The 18,752-nt window shown below is 39.8% G+C and overlaps 9 protein-coding genes across 9 annotated transcripts; 3 read left to right on the top strand and 6 right to left on the bottom strand.

Moving 5' to 3' along the window:
• The first annotated feature begins 112 nt into the window (after positions 1-112).
• Positions 113-2,572, top strand: Mo25 (calcium binding protein Mo25). Its single transcript, XM_068286301.1, has one exon. It carries the CDS (start codon positions 491-493, stop codon positions 1,508-1,510), a length of 1,020 nt encoding a protein of 339 aa, XP_068142402.1. The 5' UTR covers positions 113-490; the 3' UTR covers positions 1,511-2,572.
• A 257-nt stretch (positions 2,573-2,829) lies between these two features.
• LOC137574217 (protein anon-73B1) lies at positions 2,830-3,296 on the bottom strand. The gene has a single exon (XM_068286386.1). The coding sequence runs from the start codon at positions 3,227-3,229 to the stop codon at positions 2,930-2,932; it is 300 nt and encodes a 99-aa protein (XP_068142487.1). The 5' UTR covers positions 3,230-3,296; the 3' UTR covers positions 2,830-2,929.
• A 207-nt stretch (positions 3,297-3,503) lies between these two features.
• Positions 3,504-5,131, top strand: Tmem43 (Transmembrane protein 43). Its single transcript, XM_068285825.1, has 4 exons — positions 3,504-3,678; positions 3,751-4,101; positions 4,161-4,744; positions 4,823-5,131. Exons 2-4 carry the CDS (start codon positions 3,776-3,778, stop codon positions 5,032-5,034), a joined length of 1,122 nt encoding a protein of 373 aa, XP_068141926.1. The 5' UTR covers positions 3,504-3,678; positions 3,751-3,775; the 3' UTR covers positions 5,035-5,131.
• LOC137573788 (uncharacterized) lies at positions 5,043-6,505 on the bottom strand. Its single transcript, XM_068285824.1, has one exon. The coding sequence runs from the start codon at positions 6,275-6,277 to the stop codon at positions 5,144-5,146; it is 1,134 nt and encodes a 377-aa protein (XP_068141925.1). The 5' UTR covers positions 6,278-6,505; the 3' UTR covers positions 5,043-5,143.
• A 230-nt stretch (positions 6,506-6,735) lies between these two features.
• Gorab (Golgin, RAB6 interacting) lies at positions 6,736-8,118 on the bottom strand. Its single transcript, XM_068285724.1, has 3 exons — positions 7,956-8,118; positions 7,138-7,837; positions 6,736-7,073 (listed from the first exon to the last, which is right to left on the bottom strand). The coding sequence occupies exons 1-3, from the start codon at positions 8,044-8,046 to the stop codon at positions 6,842-6,844; spliced, it is 1,023 nt and encodes a 340-aa protein (XP_068141825.1). The 5' UTR covers positions 8,047-8,118; the 3' UTR covers positions 6,736-6,841.
• Positions 8,119-8,229: 111 nt separating this feature from the next.
• Coq4 (Coenzyme Q4) lies at positions 8,230-13,647 on the bottom strand. Its single transcript, XM_068285725.1, has 5 exons — positions 13,512-13,647; positions 9,036-9,235; positions 8,773-8,977; positions 8,482-8,705; positions 8,230-8,408 (listed from the first exon to the last, which is right to left on the bottom strand). The coding sequence occupies exons 2-5, from the start codon at positions 9,230-9,232 to the stop codon at positions 8,252-8,254; spliced, it is 783 nt and encodes a 260-aa protein (XP_068141826.1). The 5' UTR covers positions 9,233-9,235; positions 13,512-13,647; the 3' UTR covers positions 8,230-8,251.
• frc (fringe connection) lies at positions 10,793-13,200 on the bottom strand. The gene has a single exon (XM_068285723.1). The coding sequence runs from the start codon at positions 12,869-12,871 to the stop codon at positions 11,714-11,716; it is 1,158 nt and encodes a 385-aa protein (XP_068141824.1). The 5' UTR covers positions 12,872-13,200; the 3' UTR covers positions 10,793-11,713.
• Positions 13,648-13,672: 25 nt separating the features above from the next.
• Positions 13,673-18,646, top strand: LOC137573713 (transcriptional regulator ATRX homolog). The gene is made up of 6 exons (XM_068285721.1): positions 13,673-13,957; positions 14,022-14,166; positions 14,236-14,292; positions 16,153-16,212; positions 16,767-17,821; positions 17,898-18,646. Exons 1-6 carry the CDS (start codon positions 13,760-13,762, stop codon positions 18,189-18,191), a joined length of 1,809 nt encoding a protein of 602 aa, XP_068141822.1. The 5' UTR covers positions 13,673-13,759; the 3' UTR covers positions 18,192-18,646.
• Positions 14,294-16,267, bottom strand: LOC137573715 (uncharacterized). Its single transcript, XM_068285722.1, has one exon. It carries the CDS (start codon positions 16,065-16,067, stop codon positions 14,373-14,375), a length of 1,695 nt encoding a protein of 564 aa, XP_068141823.1. The 5' UTR covers positions 16,068-16,267; the 3' UTR covers positions 14,294-14,372.
• Positions 18,647-18,752: the final 106 nt, after the last annotated feature.

Raw genomic sequence — 18,752 nt, 5'->3', positions numbered from 1 at the left:
ATTCGCAGGCGTGAATTCGCCACGCTATAGTGAATTTGCTTGTGTAATCGATTTTTTTAAAAGTAAGTATCGATAATACTCTTATAACATCGACGTACAGTGAACAGTCCGGCATTGTTCTTACAAGTTCTTAACGCATTACAATCAGCTGGTATATTTAGCAGCGTCGTCGCTGGCCACACTGAATTATCAAAGAGCACTGAGCAAGAAAAGGAAAGCAAAAGTCGAAAAAAGTTAATATATAATAATATAATTATTAAACCGTGATATTTGCCAAAACATTAATTTCTTTTGCCCTGCACAAAGACGGCAACGACAAACAGCGACCAAGGACGATTAGAAGAAGGAACAGAATTGAGGCAAGACAAACAGCAACAACAACCCTAATACCACAGCAGCAGCAACAGCAGAAAGAAGTGTGAGAGAAACAGGCGCAGAGAAACTGAGAGAGAGAGAGCGATTGAAGTGAACCATCATCATCATCAACAAGATGCCACTGTTTGGAAAATCACAAAAGACGCCTGTCGAATTGGTCAAGGCTTTGAAGGAGGCCATTAATGCCTTGGAGGCCGGCGACCGTAAAGTGGAGAAGGCGCAAGAGGATGTTAGCAAAAATCTGGTATCTATCAAAAATATGCTGTATGGAAGCAGTGACGCTGAACCGCCAGCCGATTATGTGGTCGCTCAACTGTCGCAGGAGCTATACAATAGCAATCTGTTGCTTTTGTTAATACAGAATCTGCATAGGATTGATTTCGAGGGCAAGAAGCATGTGGCATTGATATTCAACAATGTGCTCCGACGACAAATTGGAACGCGTTCACCAACGGTTGAGTACATCTGCACAAAGCCGGAGATATTGTTCACTCTGATGTCTGGATATGAAGATGCCCATCCTGAAATTGCCCTCAATTCGGGCACAATGCTCCGTGAATGCGCCAGGTATGAGGCATTGGCCAAGATAATGCTCCACTCGGATGAGTTTTTCAAGTTCTTCCGCTATGTGGAGGTATCCACATTCGATATCGCCTCCGATGCTTTTTCCACATTCAAGGAGCTGCTGACGCGTCACAAATTGCTGTGCGCTGAATTTCTGGATGCCAACTACGATAAGTTCTTTGCCCAGCACTATCAACGACTTTTGAATTCGGAGAATTATGTGACACGGCGTCAAAGTTTGAAGCTATTGGGTGAATTGCTACTGGATAGGCATAATTTCACGGTGATGACACGCTATATATCGGAGCCGGAGAATCTGAAACTGATGATGAACATGCTAAAGGAGAAGTCGCGCAATATACAATTTGAGGCATTCCATGTCTTCAAGGTCTTTGTTGCGAATCCGAATAAACCGAAACCGATACTGGATATTCTGCTGCGTAATCAAACAAAACTGGTCGATTTTCTAACTAATTTCCATACGGATCGCTCCGAGGATGAGCAATTCAATGATGAGAAGGCATATCTGATTAGGCAGATACGCGAACTGAAGCCGCTGCCCGAAGCTTAGTTAAGATCGATCGATGAACGATGTGCAACGAGTGCAAGTTTGGGGGGAAAAGAAAATAAACGAACGACGAGTAACGATTGACAAACAAATAAACAAACAGACAGACGGTGAGAAGCAGAGAGAGAGAGAGAAAGCGATATAGTAAGAAAGAGAGAGAGAGACAGAGATGTTGATTGTGTGTGAGCCAGAGCGAGAGGGGTAAAGCAAATATATGATATATATTTAACTATATTTTGTGACGATGAGTAACTAAACAATAATTTAGACAACAACAATGATAATGATAAACAAACAAGAAATTAACGATAAAGAATTTAATATTTCCCTTCCAAGCCTACCAAAAACCCTACAAATACCCTCTTCTCTCCACCATCCCGCTCTCCAGTAACTTTCTTCTTAGCTTTCTAAAAGTTATATATACTTTTTGAGTTGTTGTAATTTGGTAACTTTTTTAATATACCTATATATATATATATATATATATATATATATGTATTTTTTTTTTTAAATTTCCTATGTAGCGTTTTTGAAACGAATTTCCCTATCTGCCTTCCCCCTTCCGATACCCGAGCAACTACTCTCCCATCCTTTTCCTTCTGATATCCTTTTGGAAAAATGAGTTTTGACTTAAAAATATAATTCCACGCAAAATTCATTAAAAACAATTACAAGAAAAAAAAAAAAAAAAAATAAATAAAGTATAATTAATTAAAATAGTGATAAATTGTTTATGCATACTTTTTGCATGAACTTATATACTATATTATATATACATACATATATATAGAGAAAGAGACAGATAGAATGAGAAAGAGAGAGAGAGAGAGAGAGAGAGTGCATTCAATACACCTTCACACACCCACACAAACACACACACAAACGTTTATAGTTAAAAAAAAAAAAAAAAAAAAAAAAAAACAACATACATATACGAAAAACGGGAAGTAAAACAACATTATTACGTGCAGCATAATAACATATACGATTATTATTATTTATATTATTCCCAAAATTAAAGATAACAGCCAAACAGAAAAACAACAAAAAAACGAAAGAACAAAATTATTGCTTTTGTGTGTCATTTTTCTTGTTCTTTTTTTCAGGGGGTAGGGGCTTTAGCTTTCCCTTCTTGCACCTGAGTCATGTGCCCCATCAGATGGCTGACAGTGGGACACATGGTGCCGAAAAGAAACTAAAAATAAATTGGTCGAGTAATTTTCTTCAACATCTCAAACCACAGTGCAGGGCTGGCAATTCGTTAATATTGCATGTGCAGGGATAGACAATTATAAGAATAACTACATATGTACATGCATATGTTTAAATAATAAATTAAGTTTTATTCGATTTAGTTATACATATAAATAAATTATTAGATTAATTAAATTAATACTTAAATTCTATGGAATTGGCTCGAGTCTAGCGTCTCTTTTTCTTTTCAAGTTTGCGCATTTTGTGTAGGCGTGCCCTTGCCGTTGCATTGCCATTTCCCTCGCGTTGCTCTCCAATCTCACCCCGGTTGCCATCAGATTCGTGATTTTCCAAAGATGAATTTTCATCACCGTCGCCGGCCATCAGAACAGCTGCCGAAATGCATACAAACTGGAAAATGGCACCCACATACAGGCCATATCGTATAAGGAGGCTAAACCAATCTTCATCACCGTATTTATCCAATGCTCCAGCAGTCAATATATGTTCAGCGGAGGAAGCGGCCATTATGTTTGATTTAGGAATATACAAATTGATATTTGTTTATAGTTCGTTATTGTTGTTTGTTTAGTGTTGCCAGATGTTGTGAACAGGGCCGAATCGATACTTTTGATATCGCTCAAAAGTATCGCCAAGTTGCAGGAGATGGCACGCTCAACAAACTATATGTGACGTCATAAAGTGTCTTGCGGTAATGTTATTTCAACGCCCGTTGAGATTTATAAATTACAATACTTTTGTATGATTTTTCTTTACATTAGTATGATCGCCCATATCGATGATTAACTTGTCAATTTCGAATTGTTTAGCTTTTGAGTGTGAATCATTTGAACGTTGCCATAATTTGACGACGTCATTGAAATTTCGTTACCTTTTTTTTAAGCGAATAAATCTGGTAATCAGCTGTTTGTCCTCTTACGTGTAGACCAAGTGCTAGAGAGGATTCAGAGAGTCAGGTACATTCACTACTCATAAGTGCAAGAAGGTATAGGCATAAAAATATTCTCCATTTTGTATTGCCACCGCAGAAAGTGAACTTTTACGTCCAATGGAATGGCTAATCTGGCTGAAACCTTTCGCTCCCACTGGTTTATATCATTATTTGGCATAGTCCTTTTTATAGCCGGCTCGGCGATACTCTATTGGAATGAGGGTCACGCTGTACACATGATGCTGGCCCTGGATGAGGTATATACCAACATCTATTCCATGCAATTCACCAGCGAAGAGTTGGACCAAAGTTTTGAGCAGCGAATTGTTCATATATCGGGTGGAATTCTAATAGGTGAACCGCTAACCGAACCGGACTATAATATCCAATTGATGGCAGTGAAACTGAAAAGACGTGTGCAAATGTATCAATGGGTGGAGGAGACTATGTAAGTCGCTCAATTAAATCCGAAAAAAACTTTAATTGTCATTTGTGTTTATCTTTCAGAGAGCCTCATTTTGGCGAGAGTTCCCAGTCGGAGACGCGTACTTATTATTATTCGCGTGAATGGCGGGATAAAATAGTCGATTCGCGCAACTTTTATAATCGTCATGGTCACAGAAATCCTCCGAGTTTTCCCATTGAAAGTCATGTTCAGATAGCCGATGCCGTCTATATAGGCAAATATGAATTGGGAACAGAAGTAAAGGAGAAATTTAGCAATTATCGTGAGCTAACGTCGGATATTAGACCAGAAGATTCGAACATTAAGCTCCATTTGGGTCTCTACTATCATACGAATGATGTGTTCAATCCGGAAGTTGGTGATTTGCGTATACTTTTCAGTTTTGCCGGCATGGAAGGTGAAATATTTAGTGTTGTGGGAAAATTGGAGGGCAACAAAGTAGTGCCATATACCACATCGCGTGGTGCATCGATTTTATTGGTATATCCGGGTGGATTAAGTGCCACCGAGGTATTTAAATTGGAGTCACGTGCCCAGGTATTAAATACTTGGTATTGGCGTTTCATTGGCTGGTTACTGATCTTCTTTGGTGTCACTTGTAACTCTAAAATCATAAGAATATTGTGTAAGTACAGAGAATCATCAAATTTTGACACTTTTATCCAAAGATTGTTAATGTCTATTCTTCTTGCTCTTCTTCTAGTTCTCGATGTTCCTTTACTCATAAATCTAGCACCTGATTCTCAATATCCGATTACAGGAAATTTTCTAATTGCCTTCTCATTGGCTTTAACCATAGCCGCTGTCGCTTGGATACTGCATCGTCCTGTGATTGGTGCTTGCCTCTTTCTGGCTGGTGCTTCGCCCTATGTTTGGGTCACCCGAAATTTGGTGGAATATCAGCGAGTGGATTAGCTAGCATCTTGTTTGTTTGATATAAACATTATTATTATTATAATTTATTTCTTTTGTGTGTAATGTGTCATAACAAATAAAACAAAAGTAAAAATTACTTTAGTAACACTTAAAAACTATTGCCGCCGTTAGAGGCAGCTCCTACTACGCCACCACCACCACCACCGCCACTGCCTCCGCCACCACCACTACCAATTACTGTTACATTTGGTTTTGTTGAACTACTCTCGGTGGATGTGTGTACACTGGGACTTTGAGATTTATCCTGCTCTTCCTGCCCTGACGTTGATGTGGTCGCTGGCTCCTCATGGAATCTTACATAAGGCTCAAAACTATTGTTAATCTGCACAGAGCCACGATGCAGATTATTGGACTCCGCCTCGAAAAGGATTTCATTGATGAACCGTTCAGCTAATAGTCGTTGCTCCCGCGGTAACCGTTTTAATTTATGGGTCCAAGTGCGGGCAATGGATTCCTCTTCGGGATAGGAGCCAGCTAAATACTCACAGGCCATGCTAAGTAACTCATCATTGCCGGCATTTGGTCCACCGCCTGGGGTACCAGCATTTGGAGGTGGCGATAGGCGTGTTCTTTTGCCTAATGTATAATCTCCACTATGTCCTGGCGGCTGATGATGCATCATGGTTGCTGCTGGTGCCGAAGTTACACCCAATCCATCAACTTTCTGACCATGACCGAAGGATTTGTGAAACATTTCGCTGATATTTGGTGTCTGTCCCCCCACTCCCCTATAAGCATAATGACCGCCCGCCTGATCGGCTAGAAACGCCGTTGTCGACGTTGAGTTCTCATTGAAAGCGAAAGATTGTGGCTCATTCTTGAATGTGGGATTGACGGCCAGAAATTTCTCGGTGTTCCGCAGGAAATCCAATTCTTGAAATGTCCAACAGCGCGGAGTGTGCAAGCTACCGGATCTAATGGCACTCTCCACCACTTTCAGCTCCTTGCGGTAGTTGGTGCGCAGCGTATTGATCTTCTTTTTGACATCCTCGACGGTGGCGTCTCGTTTCAGGTAATGATAGATTGGTACCAATCGTTGATAGGCCTCCGCTCGTTTCTCTCGATTTGTGTAGTCCCGCAGTGAGGTGTCCCACAGTACGGGCAGATCTTTGTACATTTGGATGAACGTTCGCAAATACTGTCGATTCTCCTCGGCCCCTGACATGAGTCGAATGCTATGCGGGGGCGGATGGGGCTGTGTATGGGCGGGTTGGTGGTGCATTTTGTTATTGTTTTGCTTATCTTGATTGCAATTAAAATCTCAATAAAGCAAATACTATTTATGTATTGAAGAAATGCCTAAAATATTGATGAAATGGCAAATTTTTGCTGCTACTATTGTTGTAATTGGCGGTTTGACAGATTGCCATATTGACGTAATGTGTGGCTGTGTGGCTGGGCCTAGTAGTTGCGTTGGTGTTGGTCTGTATGTGTGCGTGACGTCACAGCAACAAGTTGCCTAGTGGCAACATTGGTGCAATGGTATCGATATTCGGCAGTCGATAACATCATCTGTTCACACTTCACTGCGTTTCAGTGGGTCTCGATTCCGAAACGCAAAAACGGTTTTATCTCCGAATCGTTTCAGAATCGGAATATCAATTTTAAAATTATGCCTAGGTGATATATTGATATAAAATACAAATTTCTTGAAGTTGCATTTATAAATTTAGTTGGCAATTTTTTAACGACATTTAAAATTTGTAATTTATTATCTTTACGAATAGTATTCATATATATATATGTATATTTGTATGTTTGAGCCCCTCGTTAATAGCTAAATTTGTTAAGTTCTCGGCCCCGTTGGCCCATCCGATTGATTGTCTGCAGCATCAGGCTCATCTGTTGGCGCCAGGCCCACTTTTTGCATAAGCTCTGTCAATTTTTGTGCTTTGCGGTCCTCATTGTGGGCAATCACCGTACAAAGATGCTCTGTTAATAGTTCTTTCTTCTCTGCGGCATTGTGCAGATCCATTTTAGCCTTCAGAAACTGTGCCTCGATTTTAACATAATGTTTCCTAGAACAATAAAGATATCATGGTTAGCCCCGAATTCGATATATTGGAGTTTTTGTCAATTTACTCAATATTGGCAAAGTTTATGCACGCATTATCAATCTGTTTTCTTAAAAGGGCCACATCCACAGCGAGATCACTCTCCAGTTTGGATAGTTCGTGGCGTATTTCCTCAATTTTACGAGATTCGGCAGCAGTTTTCTGAGTATGTTGCTCAATGGCCTGATAGAGCATTTGTTTCTTTTGTTTATTTTGTTCTTCAATCATTTTACGATGCTGTTCGAAATCCTTAAGAGAAATCCCCTTAAAGGGTGAATCTGTGTTAAGATGTGGCGAGGAGCTCGTTGAGCCTTTTGTGCTGGGCAAGATGCTGGCATTATCATCCTCTGTAGTGGCTGTGTTGGCGCTTATCTTAAGAATTGAACTATCATCGATCGTCGTCTCGCTACCAGAGGAAGGGGCCAACGTGGCACTTCCATTTGTTGTCTGTTGATTTGGCTTCTGATGGCCAAAGTAGAGAGCTTCGACAAGGGAATCACTAATGCCACGTTCCAAATTTAACGTTTCATCTGCCTTGACATCATCAACAGCATTACCTTGGGGTGTGGGCGTTGGTGTGGGAGCGGTGGCTAGTTTGGGCAATTGTTTCTCCTTGGCAGTTTCTGTTTTCTTTTGTTTGGCCACTTGGGTTTGTTGTTTCCGTAGCTGATCTGCCTGACGGAACATCTTATCGGGCATACGCCGGATACCGGGTTGGCTACGAAGAGCTACAAAGAAAAAAACAATAATCACATACACGCACACACACACACGAAAACATACATGGATACAAATAAATGTTATTATTGTTTATGTCTTTTGATTTGAAACGGAATAGGGATTTACCTGCTTCCATATGGCTCTTGGTGGTCACATTCGTGATGCCCGTGATCTTCATGATCTCGTCGTGGCTAAAACCATTAAATTTTTCACCCATAATGCAATTATAAACAAATTAACTTTAGTTCCATGTTTCTTTTAACAAATACACCCGTCGCGTCTAGTGATGCGAAGCGCTGGCAACATGATCGGTGACGTTTTCTTAGCTAGATCTGGCTACGGCTAGATCGTTTTATGTCTTATCGACTTATCGATACTTATCGAACCTCACAATGTAACGTATTTTTTTGAAAATTTTATTATTATTGGTATTTTAACAACTTAATTCCTAATTCTGCACGCAATTCATTAACATTCTGCTCCCACCGCTGCTCCCAGTAAACGGGCATCAACGGCTTCATACGCTTGCCATTATCAATGGCCCAAGGCAAATAGCGTTTCAAGTACTCGCGACGTTGCCTAAAAACCAAACAATAAGTTGCTGCGAGAGAGCTTATGGGAGAGCGAGTGCTCGGTAGAGCATTGAACTTACTTGGGTCTTAGGCGTACAGCACCAAAAACTGCTCCGCCATAGCACATGGGCAGATCCGTATTGAGTGCCTCCACCCATTTGACAGCCACCTCGCCCAGCATATTCGTTGGCATATTCAATACAGTGTGAATCAGGTCATGGCATTCGCGATAACGAGTCATTAAATAGGCCAAAATTGGATCTTCTAAGAAACGCACTGGCATACGACTATCGGGAGTTACATTCTGAAATAATAAAATCACAATTAGATGCGACAAGGAGAGAGCGAGAGACGCTCCATTTACTACTCACATTATCTTTGAGAAACTTGACATAGGCCGCTCCAAAAGTATCTGGAGGTAGGGTTTCCAGCCTTTTAAAATCTATAGTGGATGTGTGTATGCGTGGCTTATCGGCCAAAATGCGTTGCCCCTCCTCGCTGGCCTCCATGCTGTCGAGTATATTCCAAAGAGCCCCCTCTCCAGTGGTCTCACCCAGACAGGCAATCATATCGTGGCTGCAAAACCACAAAAGAACTTTAACATGCTTCAATACTAATATTCAATTCAACTTACCGCCTTGGATCTAGTATGGCAGCCACAGAGGATCCTGCTCCCAAGAGCATTCTCTGAAAAGGGGTTATCTCAATGCGTTGCTTTAGATATTCCCGCTCATAGGCATCGAGGGGCTCCTCCTCGCCGGGGACAACTGTTTGCCTTCTCACCGCACTTAAGGCCAATCCGCGGCGAGCTAAGCGCAAACGCTGCATCATTCTCTGTGAATAGACAACATGACGTAGTATTTTGGTTCGACATCACTAGGCATCATCTTCTATTCGACTCCACTTCAGTCAGAGTTGACTTCTAACATGACCCTGACTACTACCTGTTTACATACATACATACACATCTCTATACTGTCTATAGTTTCTTTTTTCAAGCCCGATATACATATGTATGAAGATACGTGTACGTGCCGCAACTTTAAGTAAACAATTTGTCCATAATTGTTATTTGTGTAAGAAAAATGAAGAAACAATCGTAAGCGCCCAACGGTTAAATCTGCAAAAACCAGTTTTTGACCAACCTCCACACTACCGTCGTCCTCCCTCTTCACCTTCATCATTAATATTTGTAGAAGTCCCCCCAAAAAAAAAAAAAAAAAAAAAAAAAAAAAAAAAAAATATAAAAATGAAATAAATGCTGCGGGGCAATGCTTCCACTCTATTGGGTTACTCTATTATCTGAAACATGACTTCTACTTTACAATATATACATATACATACTTATACATATGTATATTATATAGTTTTTTTTTCTATCATTTGATCTTTATTTGTTTTTAGTACTTATTCCACACATTTCCTGCCACAAAATCATTTAAACTCATTAGTTTTGCTTTTCCCTTGTACTTGAACAAAAATTTCATTTAATCCCTCATAAATTCTATGTTTTTGTTTAGATAATAAAATATTTCTATTTCAATTTCCTTGATAAGAACATAAAATTTGGAATTCTTCCTCACAGAGATTAAGAGTTCTACAACTTTAATATTTTAAAGCCTAAAACGTTAAAATATTAGGTGATTGAATCATTTCTATCCATTATATGTATAAGAAAACATGGATGGTCCATTCCAAAAAAAAAAATATAGTTTTCAGAGCATACACATTTCGTTGTATTGTATATACTCAATGACCTTTTGACTAATTTGATGAGTAATTGCCGCCAAATGTATACAACGCAATTGGTTCTTATTGTTAGGCATGCACCTGAGCCGGCCCAAGTCGAGATATGAGAAGTTTAAGTAAAACCCAAAGATAAGCCCCCATCCACATACACAAGAGAGTGAGAGAGGGACAGAGAGTGTGTGTAAGAGAGAGAGGGAGAGCCATCAGTAAAATGACTTTGTATGGGAAATCAATTACTTTTGTCGTCGTCAAAATCAAAAGAATCTTTATTTTCTTGTTTTTTTTAGTGTTTTTTTTTTTTATTTATTTATGTGTGTTCGTATAGAGGAACGCGTGGCAGTTCTACAAAAGACACTGCGGTGTTTCGCAAATAAGGAAATATGAAACACACTTTACTGCAGTAGCTCCTCAAAAAACTTGAAAAGAAAAAGGGGCTACTTGGGGAAGTGGGTAACAATTCTTATCGGGAGCAATCTTATCAAGAAGACAACAAAACAAAAAAGTCATACATAATAATCATAGTTCTCTATTCACATGGGTGTAGGGAGTGGGTTTTGAAACGAAGAATAAAGTGTTGGCACTTTTGGTCAAAGCAAAAGAAAGAATGACTCACTTTAATTAGATATTAACAAGTCGTTGGGATTAAGATTTTTTCCCCGTTCATTTATTTACATAGAACTACGTCAAATTGGGAAGAATTTCCCATCCATTCCTTGTTGTAAGAGGATACCTCATCGCTTCCCCCCTTTTAAGCTACTTCCATGTCTCTGTGTAGGTGTGTGTGTGTGTGTGTGTGTGTAAGTTTATGACACTTGTGTGTTGTTTTTCATTTTGTTTCTTTCATCGTTTTGCTTGCATACAAAAAGTCAATTAAAATTACATAATTGCTAATTACATATTAAAAATACATAACTTTTTGTTTGTTTTTCTTGTTGGTTTTTTTGTTTTTTGCCTATATACACAGAGGATTTATATAGTTCGAGGGGATATTCTTGGTTGGGATCGTGTTTTTTTTCTTAACCTTGTAAAAAAAAATAGTAACATTTGAGAGCTGTTTAAGTTATGAACCTCCAAAGCTAGCTCAAAAAAAGGTATCCTGCTGACGGCAAGGATAACCCGACGAATGAACTTCTGAAATTTGAATTTAACCCGGCGTTAGATTCAGCAAATTCTTCACACGATCTCAATCATAATTTTAGGAATTATTTTTTTAAACAGTAAAATCTGTTAACCAAATTGTTGTCTAATGTTAAAAAAAAAAATCCTAATATTATGATAAGAACGGGACCAGAATTGTTTCGGTTCAGAATTACGAGGTGTATCCTTGCGGCCAGACATGAGGAAAGCATGGCCTAATAAAAAATGTCAGATTTTTTAATAATTTAGGCTAAAAGCAAAAATTAAAAAAAAAAAAAAAAATATTGTTCCCAACCAAGAATATCCCTTAAGGATATACAAAGTACAATTATAATTATACGACATACGATACGATACAATATATGTATAAGGATACGACATACGAATACGAATAGAATTATTATATATTATGGCTTTGGCTTGAGTCTAGACACTTTGGGTGCGGAAACTGCTGCTGCTGGATACAGCTAATTGTTGTTGCTGCTTATCTGGAGCTTGCTTCCTCCTGAAAGTGACATATGTGTAGAGTAAACTGGCCATGACACTTATGTTAATACCGATGCAATTGAGCCACGAGAAGACATAATCACCGCCAATGAACATGCCCAGATATGTGACACAGATGTTCTTCAGACAGCCGACTATGGTGGTGGTCAGGGCGGAATTGAATTGTGTACATAGAATGGTGCTGTAGGATAGAATGAAGCCCATAACACAGCTAAGCAGGAATTGTGATAAAAATGTCGGATTATTCCAACTGGGAAAATTTAAGGCTTTCTCCAGATCTCCGGTAGCATAATTTAGGGCCAGTGCGGGCACAAACATGAACAATGAATTGTAGAACATTAATCCGTATTTGCCAATCTCCGACGTGTCGAGCTTCTTTTTCACATACACGCCATTCGAAGCTGTCAGGGCGTTTGTGATCATTACATAGACATAGCCCTGCAGGTTGAAGGACAGATCATCAGAGGCGGCCACCAGAGCGCCTCCAATCATGCAATAGACACTGATCTGTACAGCTGTTGTGGGCCTTACTCCAAGGATTTTCAATTCCAGCAGCATGGTCATCAGAATGGAGAATCTACGCAGAGCAGCAAACATGGGTAGACTTAGGGCCTTTGTTCCGCCCAATCCGAACATCATGTTGCCCAGAAATATCAATGGTAATGGGAAAATCTTATAGAATGTGTTGCGTTGCAGGGGCGGATATGAGACTAGTTTTAAACGTTTTCCCACACCCAGCACCACAATACTCGCCGTCAGTTGGCCCAGGCTGAGGAATAGGAACGATGGAAATTGATAATATGTCAGCACGGTTTTGTTCACCACCGTGATCATAAATGATGAGATGCCATAGAAAAAGGCACTGCCGATTTTCTTTAAAAATAATCCAGAATCCTCTCGATCCCTTCCATGACCGCCAGGGCCACCATTTCCTCCTCCTGCTCCACGAAACTCCTTGGAGGCGGATCCATTTAGTAATGAGGCTTCCACATCTTTGTCAATCGGTCGGCTCTTCTCGTCGTGCAGCAGCGGCTCCAGATCATCCGGCGCTTGATTACCGCCACGCGAGACACTCATTGCTGATTGCTTTGCACACTTTGCTTTGATTCGTTTTTTTTTTGTATTTTCTTCGTTTGGTTGGTTCGTATATTGTTTTCTCACTTCCGCTCGCTAACACGCTCGCTCTTTTTCACTCAGCCGCACTGGGCTGAATTTTGTAGATAAATATCCACAGTACGGATGTTATATCTATCTCCACATGCTATTGCTTTTTGTTAACTTCATTTACTTGAATCTCAACATATCATGCAGGCGATTTGCCTTCATTCGTCTTCTGATTTACGATTCTTAACAATAATATCTTTAACTATTTTTATAGAATGCTCCTCTCTCTCTCGCCTGCTCCGACATTCTGCGAACATATGGGAGAGCTAGAGATGAGAGAGCTAAATAAAGCCAAAAACAAAAAACGATAAACACAAAAAAAAAAAAAAAAAAACAAAAACGCTGACCATAATTAGTTACTAATTAAAAAAAACACACACACACGCACATAATTTAGAAATTACCCATATTAACTATTCTTAATTAAGCAAGTAAAATCCGTTATGATATTGCATAGAGTGGCTAAAGCTGCCAGCACTGCCAACGTAAGCGCAGTTACCGGTAAGAACAGTAATCCCATTCATTTAGTGTAAAAAAAACTTGTTCTACTTACTTTTGTTTACGTATAAAATAAGATTAGTATCGGCACATTAAAATAAAAAGAATTTAGTTTTTTTTTTTTATTATTTTGGCAGAGATGAAAACAAACAGCTGATGTTTTTCGATAACGATAGCCGAGTGTAGTTAAGTGACAGTGTTGATGAAGGTGCAACTGCAGCAGCTGATTGTCAGTGTTGCAAAAGCAAGGCCAAGAAAATAAAAAAGTTGACGTTTATGTTTTGAACATTATTAAATGCAAAAATGAGCACCTCAAAGAAGGCGAAAAAGGGAAGCGATCAAATTCCCAAACCAATTGGCATTAAGAAAGAGAAACTCGAAGAGGATCGTACACTGCATCATATTTCCCACTACATTGATGACCGCTTGGAGCTGGTGAAACAAATCTTCGCCACACTGAAGCCGAAGACAATTATTAATTTGGCTCCAGAGTTCTTAAAGGTAAACCAATACACCTGAAAACAAAATCTATTCAATAAATAATAACTCTGTGCTCGTGTGGCAGAAAGCACCTTTGGAAGAAATTGAGGAACGCTGCTTGGATGAATTGCTGTGCATATCCACTAAGCGCCTGAAGTCCATCATAGAGGACAAACTTTGTCCCTCAGACACAGAGAGTTCTGAGGATTCAGATGTACAGCATAAGGAAGGTACGTGGGGAGAGGCTAAAAATTTAATTAAATTTTTAATTTGTAATCATGTCTTTTTATGATCCTTAGAGCACATATCCCTAGAGGAGATATCATCAGACAGTGATATAGGTGACTCACGGAGAGGTTAGTAAAAAATAGGATTTATTACATATAATTTGGACAAATATCGTGGAAATACAACTGCACATACTAGGAAAAGATTTCTATGTGCCATGCTGGAACTTCTCGTAGGGTAACTGAGGAGCCACATAGAAAGCTCTCAGTATCCAAACATCCTCTCCAACACCAAGGTTCACATTTTCGTCATCTTCCTTACCCACCTCCAGTGTGACTACGAAATCGCCCACTTCCAGGCAACCTTTGCGCCTCATATAATCGACCCCAAAGTCTATGGGATTCAAATTCTGCTCATTTATGTCCTTGGTATAGAGTACCGGATGCATATTTCTTCTCAGATGCAGAGCTCTGGCCAAATTAAATTTGCACTTGATGGTCTCCTCGTTGTCATCTTCTTCATTGTCGTTCAATGGCATCATCATATAGACAGGGCAATAAATTTCGGTTCGAGCCAAAGCCACGCTTGCATTTTCACACCTTGTATAGATAAATATAGCCTGGCATTCGATGGAACTTATTGTTCTAATAATAAAATTCACTATGGTCTGATATGAAGTGAGGATATTCTTGACCATTCTCTCAGATTGGACAACGCCCGCACGATAGTCTCGCACGGGCATTAGTTTCTTTACAATAAGTGGATATTTATTGCACCACGTGCTCTTCTGTATGTGAATGGCATCGATTTTCCAAAGGAACTCATGCAGCTCGTAATATTTAAAGTCACTGCAACGCTCGAGAGGCACAGTGCCAATTACAGGCTTTTTCTGGCATTTCGATATAGGTAGAACATCTTCCATAATGTAGTTATAGACACAGCAATTAATACTAAACATATCGGGTATCCATATATAGTCTACTAGCTTGATTATACCCAATAGATCCAACATATTATTTCTTACATATTCGAAATCAATCATGCCAATCAATTTCATATCAAACTCCTCATTTAGAGCATGACGAACGGCACGTAAGAAGCTCTTACACCTAATTTTCGGCAGCACCACATAGTCCGCTTTTAGAGACTCGACCAACTTGAGATCGGACATAAAGAGTTCCTGATAGAGTTCGGGTTTTAGGCTATAACACTGGCGCGGCAACTCAATGAAATCATACGAGGCCATTAGCCCAGCATCGATGATCATTACGGCTATGGCTTCAGATAGTGTCTTTAGGACACGGCAACGCACTTCTCGGCCAATGTATAGAATATCGCCCAGCTTCAATGAACTCAAATAGGCCTTTAAGTTAATCACATAGGCAATCTCCTTGAATCCCGCATAGCGATAGGCCTCATTGGTAGTCAGAGTAACCACAGAACCACGGGCAAGCATCACAGTGCAATTATTCCTTAAACGACCAACGCGACAGCATTCACCATTAATCTCCAACGCTAGTCCAGTGGCCAGCTTGAGCTCTCTTTCCACAAAGGTGGCCGAAATGGCTATATTCATGGTCTCCAGTATGCTGGTCAGTTCATTTGGCTTATTGGCCACCGTATCCACATGGAATGTATATGTGCCATTCTCTAGCATGCGACGCAATTCATCATGGGTTGTATCCGTCACCAGTTTGGCCACCAAACCCATGTGATAATAGCTTCGCCTACGCCGCTTTAGTGTATGCTTCTCATGGGCATCGCATGCAGCCTTAAATTCATGTAATCGCGATTCCAAGTCCTGTTGACCATTTAGTTTTACCTTGAATTGATCAATTTGATGGTCATCGCTATCCGGTTGTTCCGCTGCCTGCTGAGCACTGAAGCTAGTTTCGCTATCCATCTTCTTCTATGTGTGTGTGTGCAGTTTAATTTTCAATCATGAACAATTACTTTTTAACAATTTTAATACGTGTTTTACTTTTCAGCTAAAAAAAGAAACTGGTTAGTGGCAAAAAAACCTATCAAAAAGGAACAAAACGAAGAAAGTAAGTTTATGTGTGTTTTCTAACAGAGAGAGAGAGATCGAATAAGGTATGAACTATATAGAAATCGACATGATGATTATAGAATGCCTACTATATATAACTATATATGTATTTTCGATTCTGTCTCGTCTCAAACATTTTTAAACTGGGCTACATTTTGAGGCAGCGGCTCAATTAACCCACAAAAACAAGGCACCACGAAAGGATCATTTAAATGTTAAAAAAAAGGGTTAAGGGAAGGACAAATAAGGCCAGGAATTGACAACTTTCTTCACATGGGCGTAGAAAGTACAATTGTAAAAATCTTTTCCGACTCGAGAATTGATTTAGAGTAGCAAGAAAATATCTTTTTATCTCTGTCTAACTCAGAATGCCTGAACTGTAGTCGTAGTCGATGAGAGGATAAGTTGGTTCAGACTAAAGTTAATCCAGAATTTAGATAGCTGTTAGCAAGAAAATACATTTCTTCTTCTCCCACTGAATGCCATCTCCTTTTTGTCCTCATTTCAATTGAGTGAACTAAATGCTTAAAATGTTTTTAAAAATGTTTGCAGCCGATGGCCAAATTAGCGTTTTGGAACTTTTGGAGCTGCAGGCTCGTGCCAGAGCCATTCGCTCTCAGTTGGCCATGGAACCGATAACTAAAATTGAGGTTAAATCAGATGATGAAGATGAAGATACTCCCTCTAATGTGGATAGACGTAAACAAGCAGAAAAATCGAAAAGTAAATCTTCGAAAAGTGCCAGTAAAGGCCGCGAAAGATCGGAATCTCAACGGAAACGTAAATCTATCGAGCGACTTGTCCACATAACTGATGATAATAGCCGAGAAGGCGTAACAAAAAAGATAAAGATCAAGCGTAACTATCGGCAAACTAACAAGACGCCAGAGAGGCAGGTAATAGAGGAGATTACAGAAGTGACCATAGGAGATTCCCCAGCAAAAGACCGATCGCGCTCAGCTTCGCCAGATGTCATACCCATACAAACAGAGACTGAAACATTGTTAATTAGCGATAGTACAGATGAAGACGAGCAGGTGAGCACGAATAAAGACAAAGGCCAACAACAGAACAACAATCAAAAGGCCGCGTTGGAGCAGCTACCGCCGGCGCCATTGCCTCAGCCAGCTGAACCAGCTGTGGAAAGTGAGCCAGAGGAGGGCGAGGTGAGAGATGAAGTGGAAACTAAAGAAAAGCCTTCCGAAAATAACGAGGCGCCTCTTCCCGAGAAAGAGGCAGAAAAGGAAACTACTACTGAAGCTAAGGATCCAATACCAGCAACTGAGGAATCTCCAAAAGTGCCAACTGCTGTGGAGGAGAATTCCAATTGTAGCCAACAGAGTCAAGTGGCTAGCACTGGCGGAGCAGTAGCTCTATCTCTGATTGAGGATGAGGATCAAAACGATGATGTCATCTCCATTGGAGGTGATCTAGAGAATGAAATGATTGAACAACTGGCCAAGGAAGAACCAACGCCGAGCATCAAGTCCGAGACGGAAAGAGAGAAAAAATCAAATGATAGTCCAGAAGATGAAATGGATAACGATGTCATATCCCTGGACACCAGCGAGGATGATCATGAAAAGCTACAGCCGGAGAATTCAGAGGTGGCTATCATCCTTATCAATAACAACACATGTACAATCTAAACTCGTACACAATTACGAATTGCTTTCATTTCAGTCCTGGCGCACACGCTACCTAAAGAGCTCCAAGGTCAGTCAGGTACTTGCCGAATCGCGACTAGGTAAACGCGTGCGTGATAAAATCAAGAAATCGAAGCGTGCCCAAAAACATGATAAAGACGGTAAAGACGCCTCCGCCTCCAATGCCGGCAACGATGAGCAGAAATCAAAGGCGGGAGGAGACCAGCAGTTTACCTCCAAGCATGAGGATGGCTCCATAGAGCAATATCAAGAACTTTTACAGCACCGCCAGCGTAAAAGTTCGAACAACAGCAGCAAAAGCGATAAATGACTCGCACCACAGCAATAAAAGCTCACAACAGAAACGCCCTCTGTTGTACCCTGTAACTAACTTAAATAAATTAAATGAGACAATTAAATATTAAACTTTATAATAACCACTGATGTAGTAACTCATCTACTACCAATTGGACTAATAAAAGCCCTCATGTAAGACACAGTTTAATCTCAATCTTAATAACTTTTCCACAAGTTATTTGTCTTAACTTGGCTTCTAAATTAAGCTGCTATTGCTAATTATAGTTAACTAAACAGAAATCTCAAAAACTAGTTAAGTTATTGATCATTTTACTTTACTTTACTATACAATAGGGAATAAATTTCAATTATGATTTAGATAAAGTTAGTTTTTAAATTTATTTAAAGCATTTAATCCCTAAAATATTTAAGTGTCAAAGCTTTTCTTAAAAACTATGAACTTTTTAATATACCCTACTTACCATTTAACAGGGTATGAGAGAAATTTGTTATTGAAAAGTCTCATAGACCTCTTTAGGCCTTCTTGGAACGGTTAGAGACGGTTGGGGGGTTGGCTTACATTATATGGCATATA

Source organism: Drosophila tropicalis, unplaced genomic scaffold (genome assembly GCF_018151085.1).
Source record: "Drosophila tropicalis isolate 14030-0801.00 unplaced genomic scaffold, ASM1815108v1 contig_443, whole genome shotgun sequence".
Classification (NCBI taxonomy): domain Eukaryota; kingdom Metazoa; phylum Arthropoda; class Insecta; order Diptera; family Drosophilidae; genus Drosophila; species Drosophila tropicalis.
Note: the sequence above shows the minus strand (reverse complement) of the source record. Positions and strands in the feature narration are given on the sequence as shown.

Coding starts and splice junctions, on each gene's coding strand:
- Mo25 (XM_068286301.1), top strand. CDS start 491: ATGCCACTGTTTGGAAAATCACAAAAGACGCCTGTCGAATTGGTCAAG.
- LOC137574217 (XM_068286386.1), bottom strand. CDS start 3,229: ATGGCCGCTTCCTCCGCTGAACATATATTGACTGCTGGAGCATTGGAT.
- Tmem43 (XM_068285825.1), top strand. CDS start 3,776: ATGGCTAATCTGGCTGAAACCTTTCGCTCCCACTGGTTTATATCATTA. Junction 4,102..4,160: donor CAATGGGTGGAGGAGACTAT/GTAAGTCGCTCA, acceptor TTTATCTTTCAG/AGAGCCTCATTTTGGCGAGA. Junction 4,745..4,822: donor TAAAATCATAAGAATATTGT/GTAAGTACAGAG, acceptor CTCTTCTTCTAG/TTCTCGATGTTCCTTTACTC.
- LOC137573788 (XM_068285824.1), bottom strand. CDS start 6,277: ATGCACCACCAACCCGCCCATACACAGCCCCATCCGCCCCCGCATAGC.
- Gorab (XM_068285724.1), bottom strand. CDS start 8,046: ATGGGTGAAAAATTTAATGGTTTTAGCCACGACGAGATCATGAAGATC. Junction 7,838..7,955: donor CAAGAGCCATATGGAAGCAG/GTAAATCCCTAT, acceptor TTTTCTTTGTAG/CTCTTCGTAGCCAACCCGGT. Junction 7,074..7,137: donor ATAAACTTTGCCAATATTGA/GTAAATTGACAA, acceptor TTATTGTTCTAG/GAAACATTATGTTAAAATCG.
- Coq4 (XM_068285725.1), bottom strand. CDS start 9,232: ATGATGCAGCGTTTGCGCTTAGCTCGCCGCGGATTGGCCTTAAGTGCG. Junction 8,706..8,772: donor TCAAGTTTCTCAAAGATAAT/GTGAGTAGTAAA, acceptor TTATTATTTCAG/AATGTAACTCCCGATAGTCG. Junction 8,409..8,481: donor GCTGTACGCCTAAGACCCAA/GTAAGTTCAATG, acceptor TTTGGTTTTTAG/GCAACGTCGCGAGTACTTGA.
- frc (XM_068285723.1), bottom strand. CDS start 12,871: ATGAGTGTCTCGCGTGGCGGTAATCAAGCGCCGGATGATCTGGAGCCG.
- LOC137573713 (XM_068285721.1), top strand. CDS start 13,760: ATGAGCACCTCAAAGAAGGCGAAAAAGGGAAGCGATCAAATTCCCAAA. Junction 13,958..14,021: donor TGGCTCCAGAGTTCTTAAAG/GTAAACCAATAC, acceptor CTCGTGTGGCAG/AAAGCACCTTTGGAAGAAAT. Junction 17,822..17,897: donor TACAGCCGGAGAATTCAGAG/GTGGCTATCATC, acceptor CTTTCATTTCAG/TCCTGGCGCACACGCTACCT.
- LOC137573715 (XM_068285722.1), bottom strand. CDS start 16,067: ATGGATAGCGAAACTAGCTTCAGTGCTCAGCAGGCAGCGGAACAACCG.